Raw genomic sequence first — 27,583 nt, forward strand, 5'->3', positions numbered from 1 at the left:
CTGGATCCCTGTTACCTGCCCCTTTAAACCTCCTCTGGTATTTCGTGGGGTTCATTTCGCATTTGCACCACACTCGCCCTGGCCCCTCCATCTAGACTGCCCACTTCTTATGGGCAGGACTCCAGCTGCATACACCTTTCTTCCGGACGCGCCTGAGAGAGAGCACTGCTGCTGTCCCAACAGCTCTACCTTTTGAGTTTCCCCCAAAGCAGGGGTTCTGTGGAGAGCAGGCAGAGCTTTCTCTTGACACGGAGTGAAAATGACAAGGTGGTGCGTCAGGGGGTGACATGCTCTTTTTCTCTTTATTTGCACCATCTGGCATACTGAAGGTTTTATTTGCATGTTGTTTGTCTGACTCCTCCTATCAGAACACAAGCTGCATGAGGGCAGAGATTTGGGTCTGTTGTGATCACCACTGCACCGTCAGCCACTGAGCTATAGTGGCTGGCGCATAGTAGGCACTCAATAGCACTGCTGAATGGATTAATTAGTTGGTCTCAGGCAAAAGGAACAAGAGAGATCTCAAAATAAAATCATCTTCATCTGCTTAGCGTTTGCATCAAGCGTTAAGAGAGAGGGATGAAAGAAAAAGCACGCAAATTGTTACAATATCCCCCAAATTCTAGGATTCCCTAAATCCATCAATAAAAAACCCTCCACACACCCTGGGGACTTGCCTGAGGCACGTGTGCCACCACCAAGCCGGTATGTGTCCATGTGTAGACCCATGCATCCGACCCTTCTCTGAGAGCATACACAGTCTTATCTTAGACGCACAGTCACTTTTTCCAAGGCTTTTCATTCAGTCGCCCTGGATGTGTTCTGGGCTGAATTATGTCCCCCCAAAGTTAAAGACCTACCCCCCAGTACCTCAGAATGTGACTGTATTTGGAGATAGTATCTTTCAAGAGATAATTAAGGTAAAATTAGTTCATTCGGGTGGGTTCTAATCCAGTAAGACTGATATCCTTGTAAGAAGGGGAGATTAGGACACAGAACGCACAGAGAGACCATGTGAAGACACGGGGAGGTAGTGGCCACCTATACGCCAAGGAGAGCGGCTCTGGAAGAAACCAACTCTGCTGTCACCTTGATCTCAGACTTCTCGCCTCCAGAACTGTGAGAAAATAACTTTCTGTCCTTTAACCCCCTAGTCGGTGGTACTTGTTACAGCTGCCCAAGCAAACTGATACAATTTTTGTTAAGGATACCCCAGTTGAATGCAGGCCAGTAAACCATGTGGTAAATGAAATAGTGTAGACATCAAGTAAGGAGGAGGGGGGGAAAGAAACAAACAAAGGCATGATGTGTTGACATCTTTTATATTTGGTATTTGTAAGTCTTTTTTAAAAAGTTTTTTTCAGGCCATTTTTTTCTTAAAAACAAACAAAAAAAGCAACCAACAGCAATGCTCTGTACAAGTATAAACAAACATTAGAAATATGCATCATTCCAAAATAGTTACAAGAAAATTACAGTTTTAGAGTCTACATCAACACATCCTATCCATATGTGCCCCATGGGAAAAAAAGCTACAGTATGTTGAACACTCGACTGCTCTGTATGGTCTGAAAACTCAGAACTTGGACTTTTGAGGCAAATCAACATCAGTCACTGAGTCTTGTTTAGTTCAATAAGCACAATCAAGCATTTCAAAAGAAAAGCAGGTTTTTTTCATCCCAGATGAAAAGCAAACAGGAATCAGCTGCATAGTTTGCCCCCAGCCCCCAGGAGCCTCTGACTCAACGAAACCCAAATCCAGTGGAGTCAATTATGGCAAAGTCTAGCTGGAGGTCACTACCTGGCCACAGAGAACAGACTCCAAATGTTATTCCCTCCTGGTGTCGCTATATTTAACTCTGGTGGCCAAATGTCCTTGTTCTGGGGAAAAGAGATCAATGGCCCAAATCCCCCAAACCACTGACCACCAATCTTGAGCCCTTTCGCTGACCACGAATCCCACCCTGGCTGCCTTTTTCTATGTAACTGTCAAATGCTAACACAGGGTGATCACGCTATCTCCACAATTCTACTGAACTCCTCAATTTAGTTCCTTGTTCTTGCAGGGTTTGGGGCAGGAGCTCAAAAGCACCTTCCTCTTTCCTATGAACCAACCCCGCCTGTATGCTCTGTATATTTACACAGTAATCTTCCCTTTTCAAATGCTATAAATACCCTCACCACCCCCACTGGCCCCGCCCCCTAGCTGTCTTCAGGATGCAGAGAAGCATCGTGACCTTCATATGACCTGCCATTTGGAATCCAGACCTCTCCAGCACAAGCCTTCCTCTGGGACTGGGAATGACGTCCGGGAGCGGCCCATTTCCCAAGTCCATACCAGGCGGAAGGGAGGAGGGTTTCTGTGTTTTGAGTTTTTATACAATATGTTTATAATTATTGTTGCTTTCATTAATTTTAAAGGAATTTTTAGAGCCAAGACCTTCCCTCTGACTTCTCCATGGCAGCGATGCGAGCAGGGTAGGGTTTAGCCTTTCCATGGGATTTGACACCTAGACATCCATCATGATGGTTTCCTGACAAATTAGAGTGGGGAGGGATGTGACCCACAGAACTGCATCCTGCACAGGGACTTCTGAATGAAATTCTGGAATTCTCCCAAATCCGCCTGCATTGCGGGGCCGACCAGTGTGAAGGTTTGGAAGCAATCTGCCCAAACCGAGCTGCACTCAACATCCCAGAACAGCCTGGCTTCCCTGATGCAGACGTACAGAGCTGGAAGCCCTCTGAAGTTGAGTCAAGAGGACCCAGCCTGGCCTGGCTAACCCATTCCTTCAGGGGCCTGATACTGAATGAAGCGCTTATTACCAAAGGGAGCAAAGGATTTAGCAAAAAGTGCAATTTCCATTTGGGAAGCGAGGTTCTCCCAAAACATGACACCACCCCACCTCTCCTTTTAATCCTTTCAGTACCTCAAAGGGGAAGGGGGACGAAAGACATACAGCACTAAACCTCTGAACCAAATCAAGGGCTGTCATACATTGTGGTTCACCCTTCACAGCCTTAAAATAACCACTCACATGTCCAGTCAGTTACCAAAGTGCAGGCGAGTGGAGGAGCATGGCGGGGTCAGGAGACGCGCTCCCACAGGTCAACAGGGACCAGGGCACTCACAGAAGACCCCGTTCCCATCTTCAACAGGAAACATTTGACCTAAGTTTACAGCAGGATTTCTGACTGTGGCAAATGGCCACAGACTTCCAGGGACTTGGTAATTCCTTCATCAGACCTTGTATACTTCATTGCCTATTGGAAGATACACTCAAAACTTCTTCACAATATAACCTGAGCCACAATATAAAATAAAAAGAAACAAATCCTTTCATGTTAATGCCTTGAGAGTTTACAGATTATGTACCAATAAAATAAATCCACATAAATTCTGAAATTCTTGGTGGATATACACCTGAAGCAAAAAAAAAGTTAATCTACACTTTAAAAAAAATCAAAGTAATTACAGCAGCAGTATAGTGAAAAGAGGTTTTAGAAATAATAATTACATCTTTGATACAAATTCAAACTTTGTACACCTCAATTCAAAGGAATGACTGTTTTTAAAGGTTTAGTATACATACATGTATACATATACACACATATGTGTATATATACACACACACAGTAGATAGCGATATGTGTCACTGCAGATAAACTAAAGCCAGTGGGCTTTGAAGGAGGAAGGATTAATTTGACACTGTTTTCACACTGAAGTGTTCACAAATTGCCACGCTTTTAAAAACACACACACATATACAGACACACAGACACACATAAAATGCCAACCTGAGTAAAACGTTACTAAAAACCTAGAGTATCATGAATCACTAAGTCACATATTGCACCTTTAAATAATCCTTCTTACCAAACACAGAAATGAGTAAAAGGATAAAAACAGGAACAAGGAAAGGAGAGTACATCACTCTAGGATTCCTTGGCTTCCCCCAACACCCAAGATTCTCAAGGTGATATTTAGTTTCCACTCTCACTCAACCAGTGGGCTGAAAATGTGACCAACGGATGTGTCTTTGGGGGAAACTGGGAGGGAAAAAGGAAGAAAGAATACAGCACTAAACTGGGGGTGGCGACGGAGGGGGAGTGGGGAGAGAGGCCTCCTCCAATCAAATGAGAACAGGAATGTTACTGAGAAGGCTGGACTTCTGATACTAAACTACTGTTTAAATATTCCACATATTCCAATGATGAGATTCAATACAAAAATATAGAAATCTACTGAGTTTTGCCTGTGGAAGCATAATTCAGAAAAGGCACATGTTCAAATAGAAAACCCAGGTGGGAGAGGTGCCACGTACCCCTCCCAGCATGATAATCATCCACAGTTATGTCTTTTCCATCAGCTAGATCCTAAGATACAGTAGGTAAAAATAGACCTCTGATTCTTAAAAATATTCAACCCAACACAATCCTGGCGTTAGCATGTAGATCATATAAAATAGTCTTTAAAAAAAAAAAATCTGTTTTGAAAAAGAAAAAAAAAATCATAGCTCTCTTTTCCTGGTTTTCCATAATTCTCCAGGGAAAAAAAGTGAACTCATCCCATTGGTGACCAGGAACGTAGCTGACTTGCTCACCACTCATCCACAGCCCCTGGTAGCCCCAACTTCTCATTTGTTGTGTGTTACGTGTGCAGCTTCACACCCTCAATTCGTTCTAACAAAACTGAACAAAGAATTAAGATATTAGACATATAAAAACATGTCAACATCGCGGCATTTTCCTTTCTGTGGGTGTGATGGTCTAGTTAACTCCAGCAAGGCTTTCCTTTGGAATTAGGCGATGTAACCATTTGTTTTTCCAAACGTGGTCACTGGTGCAAGGTTTTCATAGATTGTCATTGCAGTTGTGTTCTGGTAGATGAGATCTACTTTTGAGTCCTTTTGGGATCTGATAATATCTAAAACACATTGATTGAGGAAAACATACTGGTCCTGTTGGAAAAGGAAGGAGAGAAAACAAATGAGCACAGATCCCAGAGATTAGCACGCAAGGTTATTTTCAAACAGATTTCCACCCCTCAACGCCATCTGCTCCAGAGTGAACACTTCAAGTTAACATGTGTTAAGAGGTAACCACAGAGAGCAAGAGCCTCATCATCAATGATTCTCAGGCAGAGGGGGAGACTCCCCACGCCTGCCCTCAGCCAGTCCAAGATACAGTAGGTAAAATACACCTTAAAATATATTCAACCCAACAGGATCCTGGCTTTAGCATGTGAATCCGATAAAACAGTCTTTAAAAAAAATCTGTTTTGACAAAGAAAATAAATCATAGCTCACTTTTCATGGTTTTTCACAATTCTCAAGGGAAAAAAAAGTGGTTCCTGGTTACCATGGGTAACCTGGAACATAGATAATTGCTCACCACCCATCCACAGCCCCTGGTAGCCCCTACTTCTCATTTGTCATGAGTTACATGTGCAGCTTCACACCCAAGGAACAATACCAGAATCTTGGGAAAGGGCAAAGAAACAATATGGAGATGACAATGCACATGTACATTCAAATAATAAAAGTCCTACAAGATTTTCTTGGCTAGTGAGGATGTGCAGAATAAGGAGTAACTTGTGCTTCTCAGAGGAGGGGTAGGTTGCAGTGGGAATGATGGAGGTAGTGTTGGGTGAGGACCTCCATGCAGGCAAGCGTATCAGAATCTATAGGGAGCCACTAAAAAGAGGAAGAAGAGGTATGTGCTGGCACAGAAACATATCCATGATGTTGTAAGAGAAAAAAATCACAGGGCAGCATTTTATATAAAATAGGATTCAATTTTTGAAAAATATTCTGTATGTGTTTATGTGTGTGTGAGAGAGAGTGTGTGTGTACACATGTTTTCCTACAGCTGTATATAAAGAAGCTTGTGAAGATATAGCCAAATTGTAAACATCAGCTACCTCTAGGGAGTGGGATTGGGGGAAAAAATAAAAAACATATTCTATATAATCCTGTAGTGTCAGATTTTTTAATATCAAAAGGTTTATATTTTCAAAATATAAAAAAGGGACATGAAAAGAAACTAGGCAGGTGTAAGATTCCTGTGTTTCCCAAAAGAGAATAAAAGATGGAGAACTGCTGCTCTATACAATTATAGCAGGTAAAAGAAAATGTCTCTTGTGACCAACACAGGAGGGAGATTCCACCACTCTTTCCATCACAACCACACCACTCACCCCAAAGCACAAAATGTACCCAGGCCTCTAGAACGTTCCCTGCTGGACTCAAAAACAGAGCACATATTCACAGAGTTCTAAATTGGTACAGGGCGACAGCCTGATACAAAATTAATATTCCGCTCTCATCCTCGTCAAGGCACATTCGCCCTACAGCTTTGAGAAAGGCTATTTCCCAACATATTTGTGGAGACCATGCCTCAAAACCCATGTTTATCGGGAACAGTTCAGGGAAAGCCAAATCCAATAGTCTGACACAAATGATGCTGTGGATACTAGTATTCATTTTCTCAACTGGTCACCATCCTCCTGTAGCTACGATAGTTGACATTCTTCAACATTCGCAAGGCTGGGTGAGGACACATTGCTGTACTGATGCTCAAAGCAGCATTATGCTACTTCACATCATTAAGTTTAATAAGTCCATTTCATTAGCTTATTTTAAGGATGCTAAGAGCTTCTTAGAAACATAAGATTGGAAAATGCTAGTTTTATAAGTTTAAAATCCGACACCAAAGTTCAGAGACTTGCTGAGATTATTTGGTGAACCAGGTAAGAATCCTGATAATATCGAGGTCTGTAGCTCCATGGCTGATATCGGTACTATGTGTCACTGTATTGGGTAGTTCAATCCCATGCTAGTTTAGGATCTAAAAGAAATCCAGTGTTGTGTCACGGGCCCTGGGCCAGAAAGATCTGGAAGGGTGAATGGTTTAACACAAGTTTGTAACATGGTGCAATCTTTTAAAAATGGATGGGAAGGGTGGACTGTCAAACACAGATGTTCATCTCACCTCTGTTTGCACCATTAAAGGCCTGTGCATTCGAAGGTCATACACAATCCCGTACACATCCACAGTGTTCTCATTCTCTATCTGATAGATAAGACGATCGATGGCAATGAAAGTGCCCGTCCTTCCAACCCCCGCACTGAAACAAAGGGGAAATGAGCACGTCACCATGTTACCTCTACTGTACAACTCACACATTGCCCCATTCCTGCATATATGTCTGCTCTCCTGCACCACTAGGCTTGCAGTGCAATGCCCAGGATCATTAAACATTTGTTCAGCTGCAACCTCAGCAAGTCACACTGCAATAGCTTGGGACTGGGGTCCAAGTCCTAAAGTTCCTTTGGAGTCAAATGACACAGATAAAACACCTTGCTAGAGATTCTTAAATCCCAGTACCATTCAAGTTGCCACCGTAAACTAGGATGGAAAGTTTCATCAACTTATTCCCCATAGGGGAACAAAGCCCCTCCTTTCTCCTGTCTTAAATTAATTCCTTTACCTTTAAAGCTAATGTCTTACTATTCTAGAGGAGGGAGTGGCAAACTTTTTCTGTGAAGGGCCAGTAAGTAAATATCTTTGGGTTTACAGAACAAATGGTCTTTTTCTGCCATTGCAGCTAAAACCTATAATATGTAAACAAATGAGAGTGTTCCAATAAAACTTTATTTACAAAAAAAAGGGAACCAAATATATTGTGGTGATGATTTCATGGGTATATACTTATCCCCAAGCTCATCAAGTGGCATATATTAATTTATCTACAGTTTTTGTATGTCAAAAAATATTTTAAATAAATAAAACGAATAGAACTATGTGTTTCAACATTGTTAAATAACAAACTAGCAGGCTGAATGAAGAAAGCAGATGTACATGAAGGATGAAGAATGACGTATACGTGATAATATCTGGTAAAAGTTTAAAACAATATAAAACCATAGAGACATATGTATGTAATAAAATATAAAAGCATGCAAGGGAATGATGCAGATCAACTTTAGAACCATGTTCACCTGTGTAAGAAGAATGGGATAGGAGACTGGTAAGTAGAGACTTTATGTCCATAATGTATCATTAACAAAAAAGAAACATATATGGCCTCATGTTATGCTTTATTAAATTGTTATTCTCTATATTTTTGTTGAAATATTTTACAAGAAAACATAAGGGGAAAGTCCATGGACACATATCCAAATCTTTCTTGAATTTGTAAATGCCTACTGCATTCAATCCCACATCTTGCTTTTCAAAAGTGTCCATGTTGATAATTGCCTTGGAAGTGTGTCACACATGGAGTGCCCACCACCTGCCTACCTGCAATGCACCAGAACTGGCGATTCGGGGGGACATTGCTTCATGTAGTCACAAACAAGATACCGGAAGTTGATGAGCAAGTCCGTGGTATCGGGAACGCCGTGGTCAGGCCAAGAGGTGAAGTGGAACTGTCGCAGGGGGTGACTTTCACTTGTCTGGTTCTAAAAGCCAAGAAAAGAGGTGAGATCCGGAGAGAAAGGCTGCCTAGCAACATCAGATAGATGAGTGAAATCAAGCAGTACCTGAATGCTGAACAGCACTGGATAGCTGAAAGGCAGCTAAACAGGAATGGTTACAACTGAAAATTAGACTTTTACTTTGCTGCAACAGCTAATAAAGTTCTTGCATGGACTTCAACGTGCTCACCAAATCCTCATAACACGCCCAAGCAGGAGGGTTTATTATCCCCCTTTAAAGACAAGGTTCCAAGGTTCCAAGAAGTAAAGTGATGTCCCCAACACTCATCCCAGAAGGAGAAGTCCCTCATCCTCTGATTTTGAGTTCAGACCTCTTTCCTTTTCACCAGTTTCCTGCCAATTGTGTGCTCACATTCTTATACCTACACCTCCTTAGGGCTTCATGAAACCCATCACTGAGCCCACCTGGGAATGTCACTGACTACAAATAGATTTACATAAATACAAGTATGGGGCAAGAACTGCCTCATTCACACCTTCCAAAGAATCTAATAAAGTGATAGGCAACTAGCAAGCACCTAGGAAATATTTAGAATTGTAGGCATTTGAAAAAGGAGCCCAACCCCCCCCAAAAAAAAATCTATTTCAACATCCGACAGATGATAGAGAGTAGACTTTGTTACAACAGTTCGTTATTCACAAACTGGTTTCCTACCATGAACCCGAAGCATGGACCTTTAATGACCAGAACTCCATCCCGGCTGGGCCATTCCTGTCCCTCATTCAACTGGACTCAGTGTGCCCACAGCTGGGCACTGCCCTCACCCACGTATACCTACATCTGGACTGCAGGCATTTCCGTCTCCTTTATGACAGCTACCCATGAAAGCTTATTTACTTGTATAAATGCACATACGTTATAAAAGCAGTGTGTTCACATTATTCAAAATATGAAAAACAGTAAGGAAAAAAGGCAGAGAGAGGGGAGAAAGTACTGTGAAGTCTCATCATGCACAAACACAACATTCACAAAGTTAACCAAAGTATTCATCCAAAGAAAGAAGCCAGCCAGGAGAGGTAAGAGAGGAGAAAGTCAGACTTTTCAGTATTATCTCCACTGAGGGGCAAAGAAGCCCAGGTTAGAGATGACAGGTTAAACATTCCCAGGAAATGTTTAGCTCTGTTATGTTCCCGCTTTTCAAGTGGAAAACATACTCATGCATCTTCTGTAATCAAAAGGTAATATTTTACTAAATGCCATGTGAATCTCCTGGAGATGCTTATCATGCACTGAATGCAGCCAGCTCAGTGCACCATGAGAGCTGTGACTGCATCTCCAGGAGAGAAATTGAAATATTAATGGACGCCAGAGCCACTGAGACACAGCAATGAGTAAAGAGTTAATACTTAATCTATTGCACTGCATCCATGACTTAAAGAATCTTCAAGGACAATTCTCATAAACTAGAACCTAAACCACCAACCCCCCGTACGATTCAACTCCATGGAATCTGCTTCCAGGCTTTTCTTTTAGGCACTGCTCATAATATGCATAAGATTTTATCTCCTAGTATAATTCACTTAATTACATTCTAACATCTCTGCATGATAATTATGTAGTCTCCATAGCTCACTATCATTTGTAATAGCTGAATAATGATACAGTGACTAGATAACCTACAGTTTAGTAATCCAATCTCCAAAAGCTGCATATTTGCATGGTTTCCAAATCTTCCCCCATTACAAATAATGCTGAGATTCATCTTTATGAATAAAAAGCCTTCTTCTCTTGTATTTCAGATTATTTCTTTGGGACAGATTGTCAAAGTTGGAATCACCATATCAAAGGGGAATGGACATTTTTTTATATGCCCTTGATATAAACTGAAAAGGGTTATATCAATTTACACACTCACCAAAAGTTATCAGTGGCCCTTCCTGACACTACTTCTACCGTATTTCCTTGAAAATAAGACCTAGCCAGACCATTAGCTCTAATGTGTCTTTTGGAGCAAAAATTAATATAAGACCCAGTCTTATTTTAATATAAGACCAGGTATAATATAATATAATATAATATAATATAATATAATATAATATAATATAATATAATATAACATTATAATATAATACCAGGTATAACATAATATAAAAGAATAGACTAGAATAGAATACTGGGTATAATATAATATAATGCGAGGTTTCATATTAATTTTTGCTCCAAAGGCTGCATTAGAACTGATGGTCCGGCTAGGTCTTATTTTCAGGGAAAGAGGGCACTTTTAAACATCCTTAGAAAAAGTAAGGACACATAAACTGACTTCTTAGAGAGCCTACACAATATAATTGGATTTGTTTTCCTAACTTCAGGGGACAGCAAGGAAGGCCACGTGCACATGCCATGAAATCCTATTAATGAAACTGTTGTCATAAACTGTTCTAACAGCTCATGGCAACTCTTGATGTCATATTTCCAACCAAATAATCCCAAATGGCTTTGGTTTGTAACAAAAACTCTATGAGTAAACCCCTTGGAAGTGGGAGGACAGGAGCTACTGATACAGAGCCGTGCTTTTAAGGTTCATGATATTCAACAATAACTTAGGAAATTCTCCTTAAGAAAGTAAAGCTAGAGGGCTGCCTTAGAGTATATATAAATATGAATTGTTTTATTCTGTAAAGAGGAAAGCCACAATATTTTTTCTGGTGCCTAAAAAAGTATTGGTTAATAGCAACAACCTAAAAAGTATCGCCCCCCACACAAAAAAGAATTTTAATATATGGTAATTTTCTATGAGACCTAACCATCTTGACCTCTTACTTACATTTTTCACTGTAAAGTCTCTGATGGTCCATTCAGGAAGAGCAATTTCTGATGTCATTGCCACAGTTATGGCCCCGTAGTCCTGAGGCTGCTTGGAAGGCCAGTACTCCTCACATTTGGTCTAGAATGAAATTGCAGTTTTATACAATGACTCACCTCATGCCATCTGCTATCACAAAAGCCGCACAGGGAGACCAGATATTGACAACTGGTGTTAGGGACTAAATCGGTCCTTTAGTTGGGTTCTGTTAAAATTGGTTTTCTTATTTGTTTGTTTTACAATTGTTACCAACACTTTTTAAATTGGGAGGTTATCATTAAAATCCAGATTTCTAGCTTCTCTTCAAAAATCAGATCTGGCCAACACTGAGCCCCCATTTCTGCATGAAAAACACCCACACACAACCTTCCCAGGTATGCTTTACTACAGGTGGTTCCCAAACCTGGTTGGTTACCTAATTCACCTGGGAGGTTTGTTTTGCTTTAAAAACACATGTCTGGGTCCCACCTCCAGAAATTCTGACTCAGGCTGTGGATCTGTATTTTTCAAAAGATCCCAGTCTCTGGACAAATGCTCCAAGAATGAACACAGAACTTGGATACACAATGACATGCAGCTAATGTCCCACTCAGCCTCTTAACAAGTTCCTAAACCCTCTGACCCTCAGTTTCCCCATCTACAAAATAACATTTCACAGGGTTGTTACAGGAAAGAAATAACACATATGAAGTATCTAGTGCAGAAAATACACTGGCTCCTTTCTCCTTTCCCCTTAGAGACAGTATCATCCACTTCTCTCCTGAAAAGTGATGATAATTTAAATTCATCTTCGTGTTCTCCATTAACTGTACTACGTCATTTTCATTTGTCTATAAGAATGTTCCTTGCGTGAGACCCCAGGCTGAAGAGCTCCATAAAGTTTATTTGCATTCATAATGAATGTTCTTTCATTTGCAACAACGGCCTGTTCTCCTGATGCAAGAAAAGGGTGCAGAGCCCAACCTTCTGTATCACAAGAAATATGAAGATAGGAATCATCTCTTACTATTCTTTGTTTCCTCTCCCTCCTCCATCACTAGCCCCTAAACACAGGACCTCACACACACTTGGGGCTGGAAACACAGGTGGTCAATTAAAGTGAAACAAAGAACATTAAAAGAAATGACACTTGACAGGTTTCCATTGTCACCTACGATGTGCTACTCCAGGCGTGTCCTGGAGCAGCAGAAGCAGCAGCCCCTGGGACCTGTCAGAAAGGCAGTTCTTGGTTCCCACCTCAGACATTCTGAATGACAAACACCACCAGGTCATTCAGACGCAAGTTAAAGTCTGAGAGCCACCAGCTTAGGGCCTCGAGTCCTACCTATTCTTCAAAGAATGAATCTACCTACAAACCTATTCACAGAGCAACATGAGGTCCTGCTCCTGGGAAACAGGATTTCTGAATTTAGCATGTGTTTTTCCAATTCTCCTCAAATGCATTTATGGAAACCTGGGATTTTATTACTAGAAGAAACCTCATTTTTAATGGAAGTGGCTGGAGGATTTCAGGCCATCACAGGGGAGAGGAAACTGCTGAGCCTTATCTGGAGATAAGTCAGATTTTGTATAAAGTGTTCCAGTGCTAAAAACCAAGTTTGAAAATCACAGAGTTGGTCAAATACCCCATCTCACACATGAAGAAGCTGGTTGCATAGCGACACGATGGGTTTTTGCCCATTCACAGAGCCGAAGGAGGGCGGAGCTGGGAGTTTTTCCACACACAAACCCAACTCCTTCTATTAACCAACTCCAGGAGCAGTGACTTCACGAATAGAGAACTTTGATATTTATCCACACAGGAAGGTAATGATAAAATAGGGTTTTTTTAAAGATTTTTTTTTTTAACTTTTCACTTAGCGGAGAAAAAGACAGAAAACAAGTTTCTAAGAATACAGGTGCTAATAAAACAGGTTTGTTTTTTTTTTTAAAGACAAATGGTTTTTAAGATACCCATCCACCACAGTAAAAATGAGTGAATAAACTTAATAATAATTTTTAAAAAGATACTTACCCTTCCCTGTTCAACACATTTGGTCAACATAACAATGGTATATACATTTTTCTCCCAAACCATGCGCCAGAAATCTTTCAAAGTGTTGGGCAAAGGTCCTTGTGTGGCAATAAAATCTTTCTTGGAATGGTAGCCCTAGAAATGGAAAGCAACACGTACTCAATGGCAAAGAAACAGAAAGAGGAGCTCTGAAGATTTCGCCCCCACCAGCCAACGCTATGAGAACATCTGCCCACTTACAGGCATGTAGTTGGCATTGATGTAGTCATCAGTTGAATGGGTCTGGACTGAAAGTTTGACACGGGAAATATCATCTGTGAAAACAAAGAAGGTCCGCATTAGAAGCAAATGTGCCCAGAGAGTTGCATACAATTAAAAGGAAGAAGAAAAGGTCAACTCAGGGGCTTCTGTCACATGTTAAGGTGTACAGGTTGGCATTTTGTGTATATTACCCTATTTAATCCTGACAGTCACCCTATGTGACCATGGTACAGAGAAGTTCGGTGATTACCGGGCAGAGCTAGTAAATGGCAGAGTCAAGGATCAAATCCAGGCAGTCCGCCACCAGCTCTTAACTGTGCCACGTGGCCTTGTCAGATGAAACAAACACACTGCTATTAGCAGCCTTGGGTGTGAGCCATGAGTCAGGAAATGCCCTAGCAATCTTACTTATTTCTCAAAACCACCTGCAAGCTTTTATGCCCACGCTACAGATGAGGAAACTGAGGGTCCAGGAGATTAAGTGACTTCTCCAAGCACTTACATCTGGTGACTGGCAGTCAGAATTCAAATCTAGTGCCCTTTCCACCATGGCAGGGTAGATACCCAGGTTAACCTTTTTTTTTTTTTTTTCAGTTTCACATGCACAAAGCAACATAGTGATTAAACATTTATACACCTCATAAAGTAATAACTCCAATAAGTCTATTATCCATCTGACATTATACATAGTTATTAGAGTATTATTGACTATATTCCTTATGCTGCACTATATATTGTGACTTTTTTTTAAATTATAGTTGACATTCAATAATATTTTATAACAGTTTCAGGTGTACAGCATAGTGGTTTGACCTTTACATAATTTATGAAGTATCTCACAATTTCTCTATTCTCATAAAAAAGTTGTTATAAAATGACAGTAGGAAATTCAAGAATAAACTGAATGCATAAGACTGCTATGGGTGAGAAGGTCTAAGACACAAAATTCTCACGTTTTCTAAAAACTCTCATCTCAAAAACCCACATACAACCTTGCCCACTCAAGAAATGAAATGATAACCTTAGACTCAAATGTCAGGCTGAACTGTAAGCAGCACGATCTCTGTTTCCCTGACTGACTGCACACTCTCTCATCCTCCCCTGGACAAAACATATAAGACTTCTAAACCCAGTTACCAACGTGAGTTTCAGCTTAAAATCTTCAGTACTCTGAATCTCAAATTTTCCAAAGACAGTCATAAGAAAAGACCAATAATTCCAAGTTAACCCTAGAAGAGCAGGTCCCACCAGCTCAGCTTTAAAAGCATTTCTCTCAGAATGTGAGTCAATGTCTACTGTCAATACAAGGGAAGAAAATGAAGAGAAAGAACCCACTGGGAGCTAGAAAATACTGAATCTAAAAAGAAGGTAACATTTTAGGCCAGGAAAGAAAAACCAGCTTCAAATAACAAAAAAGACAACGTTTCTAAATGTCCTAGTGCAAAAATTATCAGTAGAGCCTATAAATTTCAGCGGAATCAGAACATAGCTGCAATCTACTGATCTTTCTATGCCTGAATCCCCACCTAAAAGAAAAACTACAAAGAACTCTCTATGGAGCGGGATTTACATGTCATCTTAACAGATGCTGTAATATATAATTCTCATTTTAAACTCAATTTTTTGTTATGCCTATAGGTTAGGGCTGCAGACATTGTTAATTCTCAAAAACAGGAGTGAATCCAAATACAACTCATATTTAGCTGTGCGGTGTTCTCAGCCCACCAGAGACGTGTTTGGACAAGTAGAAAGTTACTCCCTGCCTGTTCTCCTGTTCCTTCATTCCAGAACTACATTAACTGAAATAACGGGGCTGAAGAGATAGAGGGGTTAAGAGCCCATGCTCTGGCCTTGTCCCTGAATGAAAATGACAGATCTGGTCCAAGCTTGGTCCTGCCACGACGATCTCTGTGACTTTGGACAAGCCACTCTGTGCCTCACTTTCCTTACTTCATAAGGTTGTCGTGAGGACTGAATTCTATGGAACGTGCCTAAATGCAGTGCTTAGCACACAGTAGGTGACTAATGAACGGTTGTGGAAGTGGCTGGTTAGTATCATGGTTCCCTCCCTTCTACTATTAGAGCTGCAATGGCCAGTGACAAAAAGGGGAAGATCGTGTGGAAAAACAACTTACAGGGCAGAACATTATTATAGCGATTCTTTGCTCTGTTTTCAGCCAGTTCAGCTGCATATTTAGGTAGACTAATTCCAACAAGCTTCAGATCCTGAAAACAAAACAAATGAGTCGTATATTTAGTTAGTGTTCACATACTATTTACACCAAGCACAGAGTCGGACAGAGTAAAGTGGGAATGCAACATGACGACTGTAGCTAGCTAGCATGTACTGTGATATACCACATATGCCCTCTCTGATATATAGGAAAGTTATTAAGAGAGTAAAGTCTAAGAGTTCTCATCACAAGAAAAAAAATCTTTTCTATTTTTTCTTTCTTTTTACTATATCTGTATGAGAAGATAGATGTTAGCCAAACCTATTGAGGTAATCATTTCACAACATATGTAAGTCAAACTATCGTGCTATATGCCTTAAACTTATACAGTGATGTATGTCATTTATTTCTCAGTGAAACTGAGGGGAAATAAATAAATATATTCAATTTATTGTTTGTAATTATACTTTAATAAAACCATTTGTTTTTGTTTTAAAGGGGGAATGCAGGGATGTTATAGATTAAATTATGTCCCCCCAAAAGATATGTTGAAGTTCAAAAATGCAGCACGTATGAATGCAATCTTATTTGGATCTGCAGTCTTTGCAGATGTAATCAAGATACGACGAGGTCATACTGGAGTAGGCCAGCCCTTCATCCACTATGACTGATGCCCTTTTAGAAGAGAAAACACGCAGAGCCAGACACACAAGGGGAGACAGATATATGAAGAAAGAGGCAGGTATTGGAGTTTCGCTGCCACAAGTCAAAAATGCCTGGGCTTCCAGAAGCTGGATGAAACAAAGCAGGATCCTCCCCTAGAGGTTTCAGAGGAAGAGTGGCCCTGCCCAACACGCCAATTTGGGAGCCCTGGCCTCCAGAACTGTGACAGAAAGTTGTCTATTGTTTGAAGCCACTCCCTGAACTGTGAGAGAACAACTGTTTATTGTTTTAAGCCACCCAGTTTGTGGTACTTTGTTATGCAGCCGTTGGAAACTAATGCAAATGTCAAAAGAAAAGGACAATCCTTGCCTTCAAGGAGCTTACGACCTGGGACAGAGATGCAGATAGAAATAACTAATGTTACAACAAAGCAGAATTAAATAAACACAGGATATTATTGGTAACCAGCACCGTGGCACAGGAGAAACAGGCATGGAGACACAGAAACCAAGTCCTCCTAAAGACACCAGAAAAATCTTTATAGAGGAGGTGGCCGCTGAGCTGTGCTTTGAGTTGTACAATAGGTTGAATGATGGCCCCGAAAAGGACACCTCTCCGTCCTAACCCTACAACCTGTGATGTGACCTTATTTGCAAAACAGGGCTTTGCAGACGTAATGGATTAGAATCTTGAGATGAGGTCATCCTGGATCATCCAGATGGGCCCTAAATCCCGTAACGGTGTCCTTATCCCAGGCACACAGAGAGAGGCACAGGAAGAAGGAGGAGGAAACAGGCAGACACTAGAGTGATGCGGCTCTAAGCCAGAGAACACACGGAGCCACCAGAATCTGCAAGAGGAAACCAGGGATTCTGCCCCCAGAAGCTTGGGAAGGAGCACAGCCCAGCTGACACCTTGATTCTGCACTTGGTCTGGCCCCCAGATCTGTGAGAGAATACACTCTGTTTCTTTAAGCCACCATTTGTGGTCCTTTGCTTCAACAGCCACCGGACACCCATACAAATGGTGCGTAGCACTTCAATGGAGGAGGTCACGCTGCAGCAGGGGTAGTACATGGAGGGCAATGTGGAGGGCCGTTCTGGAGGAGGGGCTCCTGGGCTGGTTTGGGGGTAGGGCATATGGGGCTCTCTCCACAGGACATCACATAATCCTCCAGGACCCACCTCTACCACACAGCCATCAGCCCCTGCCTGCCAAATCTCCCCTCTGGTGTCTTTCCCGCTCATATAGCCTCCTAATGACTCTAGTTAATAGCCCTGCAACTTGAATTCACAGTTCTATACAGTTCTGCACAATCTTCAGGTATGAACAAGATTAAACATATAATCCACTAGAATCGAAGGTCCATCTAAGTGTTCATGAGCAACACAGTAACAATGTGACCCCGGGGGACACGGAAGAGCCTCTCTCCCCACTAAGAGGGGCGTCTCTTACCCAGAGCTTCACCATAAAACAAAAACGGGCAGCTTTCCAACTTTCAGGGTAAACATAAAGCAATGACAAACATTAATATTTACGACCACGTACTTCGTATTCTTCTGCAAACCCACAGTTGGAGTCAGCTTGCTGTTTCTTAAAGTAGGACTCAAAATTCTCCACTTTGATTAACTTGGATCTAAGAAAACAAAACAATGTATTGGGTTTTTCACATTCAGTTAATTCACACTCAGAATAGAAAAATACAAATTATAAAAAATAAAAAGCAAAGCGCTTACTCACTTTTTAGGTCTTCATCATGGAAAGGGAAAGAAGAAAAAAACAAGCAATTAGAAAAAATGACTCAACCATGCCTCTGAAGTAAACATCTTCCCAAAAGATGAAAAACTACAGTATAATTTTGAGGGGAAAGGGAAGTTGGGAGAGGGTTTGTATGTTATTTACAAAACTCTGAAACATGCGAAGGGAAATCCGACTTCTAGAACCTGTGATTGGCTTTGTGACTTTGAACAAGTTCTCTGCTCTCAGATCTTGGTAACCTTTTTTTAAATCACAAAATATACATTTATTGGTGAATTATTGGTAGAATATTGCAAGTGTGGTTCTACTTGCCATAGCAGAACATGGCAGGAAGCTAGCTGCAGGAGACCAATAAACACAGATTCCCTGCAGAATAACAAAGCTAGCAAGGCTTCTGGATGACCATGGCCAAATGTGTCAATCAGGAAACATGATAGCAAGTTCCATCAAAAATTCTCTAGATAATCACTGAACAGGTGGGAGATCAAACGTCTTAAAATAAAGCTCATAACTCTAGAGACTTACTTAATTTGAGAAAAGGACACTTCATTGTTCTTTGCATCTTTCCTGTTTTCAAAGAAAAAATAAAACATTAGACCTAAACAGTTAATTGTGTGCTTTGTCCCTTTCGTGTATCTCAAAATGCCTTTTCCCTGGGCATTAGTTCATATACAAAACTAAATCCTGTTCACTGATATTAAAATTAAGTGTCTAAGTAAGCAGAAAATGCTGGTTATAAATCTGTGAAGTTCCTTTCCTTTGTACCCTCTAAAAGTATGTAAGGATCTTACTCCAGCAGCTTTTAGGACTTTCTTTACAGCATTTACCTTACTGTAAAGTGAGACTCATTATTTCACACTCTGCTTTTGAGAGTTAATAAGAGAGTTAATAAGTTAATGGGATAGATGAGAAAATATATCCAGCATAGCCAGATAGGGGGGCATCTGGTGCTCTCCTGCATTTTTGGCTAAACCTCACACTGGTGTTTAAAAAGAACTTTCTGGAAGGCAATTTGGTGTAAGTATCAAAATGGAAAGCATGCCTACCCACTGACCCAGCAACTGAGCAGCTTGGAACTTAGCCTAAGGAAATAATCATGAATGTGCCCAAAGATTTAGGGACAGGGATAAGTAACTGTGGCAAAAGAAAAAAAAATTAGAAATTGTTAAATAATATCCATACAGCTCAATAATATATAGCCACTAAAATGAAGACAAAATGAAGCTGTCCAAGCTTAAGTGAATAAAGCAGGCTATAAAACGACACGTATACTATGATTCCACTTGTGTATGTATGTGTATAAGTATTTGTGTGTGTTTTGTAATCACATCAGAGTTATGGGGAGTTTTGTGTGGGTGCAGCAGTTATGGATTACCTATTTTGTTCGCTCTTCTTTTCTGGTTTGTTTGGTGTTTTGTTGGTTTTTTTGTTTGTTTGTTTTGGTTTTGGTTTGCCATAGTATGTATTAATTCTATTTTAATAAGAAACAATAAAGCTGTTTTTGACCCCTGTCTTGCAAAAACGAAAACGAGAAACTAATTCAAAAACTGGCACCCAAAACGGGACTGCAGGTCTCTCCTTGCGGCCGCGGCGTGAGAGCAGAGTACGAACTGCTGCTGCCGGAGTCATGGCAGGACAGGCATTTAGAAAGTTTCTCCCCCTCTTTGACCGAGTGTTAGTTGAAAGGAGTGCTGCAGAAACTGTAACCAAGGGAGGCATTATGCTTCCAGAAAAATCTCAAGGAAAAGTATTGCAAGCAACAGTAGTAGCTGTTGGATCCGGCTCTAAAGGAAAGGGTGGAGAGATTCAACCAGTTAGCGTGAAAGTTGGAGATAAAGTTCTTCTTCCAGAATATGGGGGCACCAAAGTAGTTATAGATGACAAGGTTTATTTCTTATTTAGAGATGGTGACATTCTTGGAAAGTATGTAGACTGAAATAAATCACTACTGACATGGTATCACGTGAAGCTGCCCATTCCACTGAAGTTCTGAAATCTCATCATGTAAATAATTTCCATGTCTCTTTTGTAATAAACTAATGATATCCAAAGTAATGACATCTAGTGTCTCTTAAAATTTAGTTCCACTGTACTGATACAAACATTTCCAAATAAAAATATACAAATAAAAAAAATAAAAAAAACTGGCACCCAGGCACTTCCTGCCAACTCAAGAGGGCAAGGTGGCAACAGAAGAACCAGGCATAAGCGCATTAGAAAGAAATAACAAATGAATCCCAGCTTCACACATCATACGGCTTCACACCTCATACGGTCAGGCAAGAGGGCACACACGGAAGAGGAAAGACCAAGTTCAAGTCCGTTTCCACACTTTCTACACTCGGCTTCCTCCTGACAGCAGAGTGTATGAGGCCTGCCTGACAGAGACCCACCAGTGAGAGAATTCACAGAAAGCAGAAATCCGGGCACACAGTAAGTGCTCAAAACAGAGTGGCTCTTTTTACTATTTAACTACCCCAAATGGTGGTGATACAGATTAAATGATCATAGCACACGGGGCACAAGGCACTGTGGGAAGCACTTTATTTAATGCTCTTTGGCATTATGACTTAGGCAGTGTTATTCTCCCCACATCACAGATGAGGACACTGGTAACGCTCAGCTCCCTCGCAGCTACTTAGTCAGAGACCCAGTGAGTGTTTAAACTTAGCTAACTCTCACCCAAAATCTCTCAACACCAAGAAACTGCTTTGTGAATTAGAAGGCACCGTTTGCAAGTCGCACCCTACGCGACAGTGCTTCCTATGACCTGATGTCAGGGCTGAGATCTGCTCTAAAATCCTCCAGCTCGGGCGCTGAGATGAAATAAGACTGGCCAGATAGTCATGACTGTGGCTGACAGGGACACGGGGGCTCATCACACTCTTCCTTCCAGTTGTGTAAATGTCTGAAATTTTCCGTAAGAAAAAGCTCCCTTTAAAAAGTCGGGTATTATTATTAATATAAACAATAGTCACCTTTTCTTTCTCCAGAAGATGAAGCCTCCAACAGCCACAATAACCATGGCACCAAAGATACACCCAAAAACTGCTCCACAGATGACACCTGGGAAAAATCCAAATGGGAGGCACTTGAAGTGGTGTGTTTACCAACAACCGGAAGAGCCCTTGAACCAGAGAGGGTGGGGTGTCTGTGTCATGTGCAGACATGTGCAGACACACACACACACACACACACACACACACTCTTAAATACCTTTGTGCCTAAAACCAGCCCAGGCGTTTGGAAGTCGGGTTACTTATCCCCAGTCCACCACTAAGTGGAGGTCCTGAGAAAAATCACTGTTCCTCTCCAACTCTCAGTTTACCCAACTGCAAATTTAGGGAACCATGTTCCATCTCGTTCCTGCCACCTCTGACCTTTTGGGACAAACACCCACATACGAGCAGAAGTACCCACAGCACCATGCTCAGGTGACATACATAAAACCCATCTGTTTATTGGGAAAGGGTGTGGGGACTCCCCAAACTTCGTATCTGGGACAGGAATTCTTTCCTACAGCCGACAACCAGACAAGCTAACAAGCCAGGTGGTCCATGTGTCTCTGGCCTGAAGGTAGGGGATGTGCCCGCCTTGGGTACCTGAAGCTCCTAGATCACTCCACTCTGTGTGATTAAGGCCAGCAGCACTTGATTAGGAGTCTGAGATGAGAATGTCAGGCCTGCCTCTAACATGGTGCAGCCCTGGACAAATCACTGGCCCTCTCTGGGCCTTAGTAGCCTCACTTCTAAAAGGAGCTGGACAAGATGATTTCTGTGGCTCCTTCAAGGCTTCTATGTACTAAAAGTCACACTGTATGTCTGGCATGTGGACGCACAAATGACCACACCGAGAAAAGAGGACTAAATGATGTGCACACTGAAGCCAACTGGCATTCCCAGAAGGGAGGGGGGCGGGGGGGGGGAATTGGGGATCTCAGATGAGGAAGCTGAGCTGGGTCCTCATGGCCAAGTGATGGCTCAACTTCTGAAAGGAGAAACCAGGCACTCCAATGCGTTTGGGGCCCAACAAGGCATGCAGACACCCAGCTTTCTCTGGACACTGCAGCAAAAACCCACTGAATTGCTAACAGCATTATTGTTCTTCTACCTGGATCCTGGGGCAAGAAAACGGCCTCTGAATAGCGACTGAAGGACACGTAGCTCCCAATCCCATCTATGAGTCCGTCTTTGTTAGGGTTAAAGGTGATGTTGGTGAAGCCGGCCACACAAGCCCTGTGGGACAAGAAGAAAAAGAGGCAGCTGAGATGTGTCCAACACCCGGGCCTGTAAAGCTTTGCACTGAGGAGACTCAGCCCCAAAGAACAAGAACCAGGAGACGTTACCGATAACGCCCCAGGGGCTCCAGCTTCCCGTTGTAATAGCTGTGCGTAGTTGATTCGTTCCCAACATCAATTTCATATTTTAAGACTTCAGACAAGCCCTGAGAATGTCTCTTTTCTTCTGTTGTTATGAGGTATGTCACATAAGTATCCGAGGTCCCTTTTTTGAAATCTTCATACGTATATCTCAAAGCATCTGCAGTCGGTTCAACAGCTAAGAAAGGCACACAGAAGAGAAGTCATAAGAAAAGTGAGTGCAAACAGAAATTTAAGTCTCCCACACTCACGTTGACACTGGGTGACAGGGATAATAGCTGTCATCTTTCAAGGATGCTCTCGATGTCAGGCTTTATGTGTATTAAATTCTAAATACTTTATTTACATTAACCCATTGAATTCCCATGATAATCTCATCACATAGGTTTATTATCCCCATTTTACAGATGGAAACATGAAGGCACAGAACGCAAAAGGACCCAAGGCCACACTGCCTACATAGTAGAGTTGTATTTCTAACCCAGACGATCTGACTCGAGCGTGTGGTCTCATCCACCACAGGCTGGTATTGATCAGTTTGGTCACTATGCAATATTGCCTCCCTCATTCAGTGACGGTCTGAATGTGGAACTTGCTGAAAACGTTCACAGCAAAATAACTAGGGGCTTGAAACAGACCCAAAATGAAAGACAGAAAGAGAAAGTAGAAGAAGAAGGAGGAGGAGGAGGAGGAGGAGGAGGAGGAGGAGGAGGAGGAGGAGGAGGAGGAGGAGGAGGAGAAGGAGAAGAAGAAGAAGAAGAAGAAGAAGAAGAAGAAGAAGAAGAAAGAGAGAGAGAGAGAGAGAGAGAGAGAGAGAGAGAGAGAGAGAGAGAGATCGCAACATCACTGTTTGAAATTTTGCCACAGGTTTATGACAGCAGCAAATTCCTGTCTCCCGTGGTCCCCACACCCCAAGAGAGTTTTAGCTCCACCTTCCTCCAGGAGACGAAGACAGTATCACAGGCTGAGAGGCTGGGAAGGAGCTGCACTGCAATAGTCACTTTTTTTTTTTTTAAAAATCACCAAAAATAACAAACCTTGGCATTTTAAAAGCAAGCCCTGTGCAAAGCACCCACAGGCAGCTAGCAGAGACCTTCAAATCATCTTCTTACTTTCAAAGAATGTCCTGGAGCCCTTTAAGGAAAAGCAGCCTTTCATCCACCTCCTCTCTTAGCTATGAGGGTGCTCTCTGCAAGTTCCCACTACAAATGCAAATTGTTTTGTTTTCTTTCAAGAGAAAGTCAGCCTTTGACTATGATTTGTGCGTGTGCATTTGTGTGTGTGATAGGGAGAGAGAAAGAGAGAGTTGGTTAAGACACATCCTGCCACTTAAAAAACCCTATGTTGTAAAAGAGACGAAAAACCTAGATCAAACATCAGCAAGTTGGGGTGCATGGGCCAAATCCCGCCAGCCATCCTTTGGGTAAATAGTCTTTTATTGAAACAGCCACACTCATTCTTTATGTATCGTCTATGACTGCTTTCACGTTACAATGGCAGAGTTCAATAGTTGCGACAGAGATTGTAAGGCCTGCAAAGCTTAAAATATTTGCTGTCCGGCTCTTTACAGAAAGCTTGTCAACCTCTGACCTAAAATCATCAGGCAAATGGCTTACTCCCTCCCACCTCCATCTGACTGCCAATCATAGGCTACAGTGTAAAAACAGACATGTATTTGTATCTATAATGTACCTTAGTGGGCACAGAAATGGCACCCAGTCACCATACCACTCACTGGCTATTTAACCTGTAATGAACACCCCCCCCCCCCCGCCCCACTTACCGTTCCCAGTGGTGAGAATGAGAGCGTAGGCTCTGATGGGTCCATGGCTGGCTTCAAACCCACTGAACTTGACCTTTACTGAATTGTGACTGACAGATGTAATATTAGGAGATTCATCTGGAGAAGGGGGGTCTGAAACAGAACAAAACGAAATACATGATCATCCAACATCTAAAACCAAAGAAGGGACAAAATTACTAAGTAGAGAATTTGCTGCAGTACCCTCTTCCAGTTCAGCCCTTGTTCTGGAAGCCTTATGCTGGGCTCATGCAAAGCAAATCCAGAAGCAAGGGGCAGGGAAGGGAACTGGTGGGGCACCTGCCTAGCTCATGGTGACCACTTCAGTGGGTCCAGCCACATCCCTGGGGCAACCTCCAGCACGTTGCCCTGAGGGTTGAAGATAACCTGCATTTTCTATCTCCCCCAGCCCCTCCAGACCCAGAGGGGCCAAGTTTCTTATCCTGAGAACTGGGGCAGGAGAAGGAGGACGAGAGAGGCTATGTGGGTGGAACGCGAAGGTGGGAACTTGGGAGCTGTAAGCAGATATCTGCCCAGTGCATGGACTCAGCACGGGGACCGGATGACAGCTGAGAACATGATGGCCAGATACACAGAGGAAGGCAAAGATGACATAAGAGAGAATTCAGGACCACTGAGACTGGCCACATCCCTGCTCTACGTCCTCCACGTTAAAGCCCTCATTTTGCTGGGGTTGGTTTAAAATGCCACGTAGAGAAACCCGACCGACCCACTTCCAGAAACCAGAAAAGCCCACACAGGACTGTCCCATGGCTGATCTTCATAACAATAGGCCTCACCTCCCTGAGGTAAGCTTGTGAAGGCCCTCCCTGAATTAACCCAAAAAGAAGAAAACTCTAAATTGAAGAAGATCCCTCTCCACACACACTCTCTACATAAACTTGCCTCCCACATACAGTTAGAGAGCTTTCATTACCATGTTTCAGATTCAGGGAGACTAAGGAAACTGAACTCAAACCACGGCGCGATTCTCCAGACTGGCCCTGTCCAATATGGCGGCCATTTGCCTCACGTCGCTAGTGAGCACTTGAAACGTGACTTGTCCAAACTCAGAGGTAGCACACATGTATAGACTGGGTGTCAAAGACTTAGTGCAGAAAAAGCGTAAAACATCTCATTAATAACACTTTACACAGATTACGTGTTGAAATCATAACACGTTTAATAGACTGAGTTAAATAAAATGTGATCAAAATTCATTACAGTTGTTCCTTCTTAGATTTTCATATGGCTCCTAGAGAAATTTTAATTATACATGAGGCTCACTTTATTTTCTATTAAACAGCACAGAAAACCATGTTTCAGCAAACTCTCAAGTAAATGACAGCATTGGCCAGTGGGAGGCGGTGTCCCCATGTCTAATTGTCAACAGTCTCAACAGAGACTTCCTAAGAAGGCTCCCACATTTCCCAGCAGTGATACGCCTTTCAGTCCGCCAGCACCCCACCCCAAGACTGTCAGCTGGCACGCTAGCTCACCCGCCTCCAAGCCTGGAAACCCTTTCCCTCTCACTGCTTATCTCAATCCTATGCTCCAGGGGCCCTGCCTGCCTTGCTCACCACAGAGTCCTTTACCCGGATACGCAGTAAGCACCAACCAACGTTGGCTAAAAGACTATCATTCCAACTCTCCTGCCAACACTTCCTACCTCTCTCAGAGAAAACTCAGGCTCCACTTTTACATTAAATGAAAACCATATGAAATTTGTACGTAACAATTCAAGCAAGGAAAGGGAGCTACAGATCAAAAGGGAACCACTGGACTAAACAACAGTGGTCATTATCCAACCCTACCACATATTGTTCAGCTTCAGAAACAACTGCCTCTGACAAGCTCCTCCTCAGCCCTGGGTCCTGTGCTCTGCCTGGAGATATCAAACCAGACCTGCTTTCTGCTTGTCAGTAGCTTATACCCACTGAAGAAATGACATCATAAAACAGAGAACTACAAAAATCTACCCACAAGGTTCATGGTTTCTATCATGCTCTGGAGTGCTGTAGAAACCCAAAGGAGGGTGGCCCATCGTCCTGTGCAGTTGTGTACTACACAACTCCAAGGAGCCCCATGCACACCAGAGTCCATAGGAATGGTGTCCCCTAGAATGGTGCAGTGCACAACCTGAGCAGCCATACGTGGCAGCTCTGAAGTGGTCTTCCACACACATTACCTCATCTAATTTGTATAACAGTGTTGGAAGGAAAACAAGGCTCAGAGAGCTTAAGTAGTTTTTCTGAGATCACACCACTGGTAAAAGGCAGAATTTAGAATCAAACCGAAGTCTGCCTTTCTAAGTCTGAGGCTCCGTCCACAGAATCCCTTAACCACTTTCCAAGTGTCCCTGAAGAGGCCATTTTTTTCTTATATTACAACCACTAATTCTTTAGAAATTGTCCGCAAACACTCTGACACCCTAAAGGAGTCCAGGAGTCTAAAAGCATAAAGCAAAACCAACTCAACCAGGTGGCCCTAAGACATATCTTTGGCAAAGATATGGAGAGCAAAAGACAGATAAAAGTGAGCCAAATATAAGAAGCAATTTTTCCAAGAACAACAACAACCAAAAAACAAAACAAAACAAAACAAAAAACAGAGATGGTCATCAGCAGATTAGTTAGGTGGATCACCTGTGCAGTGAGTGATCCTGTTTCCCAAAACAGCTGGGAAGCTTGTTAATATGGATTCTAGGGAAATGTGAATCTTGCCTGAATATCTGATAACAGGGGGAAAAAGTATTGTTAAATTTTTAAGTGTGATGGTAACAGTAATGTGGTCCTGTTTGAAAGGAAAAAAAAAAGGAATCGCTATTTTGGAGCAATACATACAGAACTGTTTACAAATAAAATTCTAGAATGATCATGGCTGGTCGTATAGTAATCCCATAAGGAGGAGGGACTTAAATGAAACCCAATTGGTCAAATGCTGACAGATGTTCAACTGGGTGATGATGGCTACATGGGTTTCTTTATACTTTCCTCTACTTTTCTGTATATTTGAATATTTCTATAAAAATGCTTATTTTGATGTAGAAAAGGAACTCACTACTTAGAAAATGTGGCAGTGAATTATTCTGTAAAGCAAAGGAAACTTTTGGAATGGGAAAAATGAGCCCTGCTCACTCTGCTTTTTTAGACTAGATTTCTATAGAATTGGATTACTAGTCTATGCCAACAAAAATATTGTAGCACAAATTTAAAAAAACACACACACA

At 42.0% G+C, this 27,583-nt stretch overlaps 2 protein-coding genes across 2 annotated transcripts in view; one reads left to right on the forward strand and one right to left on the reverse strand.

Annotated features, from left to right (window-relative positions):
* Window positions 1–1,304: 1,304 nt before the first annotated feature.
* PTPRJ (protein tyrosine phosphatase receptor type J) overlaps window positions 1,305–27,583 on the reverse strand; it is a 157,520-nt gene continuing 131,241 nt past the window's right edge. The window contains exons 12-24 of the mRNA XM_081065077.1: window positions 24,337–24,468; window positions 22,521–22,731; window positions 22,286–22,410; window positions 21,154–21,241; window positions 18,701–18,742; window positions 17,966–18,053; window positions 15,716–15,806; window positions 13,560–13,633; window positions 13,320–13,454; window positions 11,267–11,386; window positions 8,305–8,465; window positions 6,994–7,129; window positions 1,305–4,961 (exon numbers count right to left, since the gene is read on the reverse strand). Of these exons, the coding sequence (XP_080921203.1) occupies window positions 4,803–4,961; window positions 6,994–7,129; window positions 8,305–8,465; window positions 11,267–11,386; window positions 13,320–13,454; window positions 13,560–13,633; window positions 15,716–15,806; window positions 17,966–18,053; window positions 18,701–18,742; window positions 21,154–21,241; window positions 22,286–22,410; window positions 22,521–22,731; window positions 24,337–24,468 (1,562 nt within the window). The 3' untranslated portion in view covers window positions 1,305–4,802. The remainder of the gene's footprint in view (window positions 4,962–6,993; window positions 7,130–8,304; window positions 8,466–11,266; window positions 11,387–13,319; window positions 13,455–13,559; window positions 13,634–15,715; window positions 15,807–17,965; window positions 18,054–18,700; window positions 18,743–21,153; window positions 21,242–22,285; window positions 22,411–22,520; window positions 22,732–24,336; window positions 24,469–27,583) is intronic.
* On the forward strand, window positions 19,681–20,227 carry LOC308504449 (10 kDa heat shock protein, mitochondrial-like). Its single transcript, XM_081065076.1, has one exon. It carries the CDS (start codon window positions 19,803–19,805, stop codon window positions 20,109–20,111), a length of 309 nt encoding a protein of 102 aa, XP_080921202.1. The 5' UTR covers window positions 19,681–19,802; the 3' UTR covers window positions 20,112–20,227.

This window comes from Rhinolophus hipposideros, assembly GCF_964194185.1.
Source record: "Rhinolophus hipposideros genome assembly, chromosome: 10".
NCBI lineage: Eukaryota > Metazoa > Chordata > Mammalia > Chiroptera > Rhinolophidae > Rhinolophus > Rhinolophus hipposideros.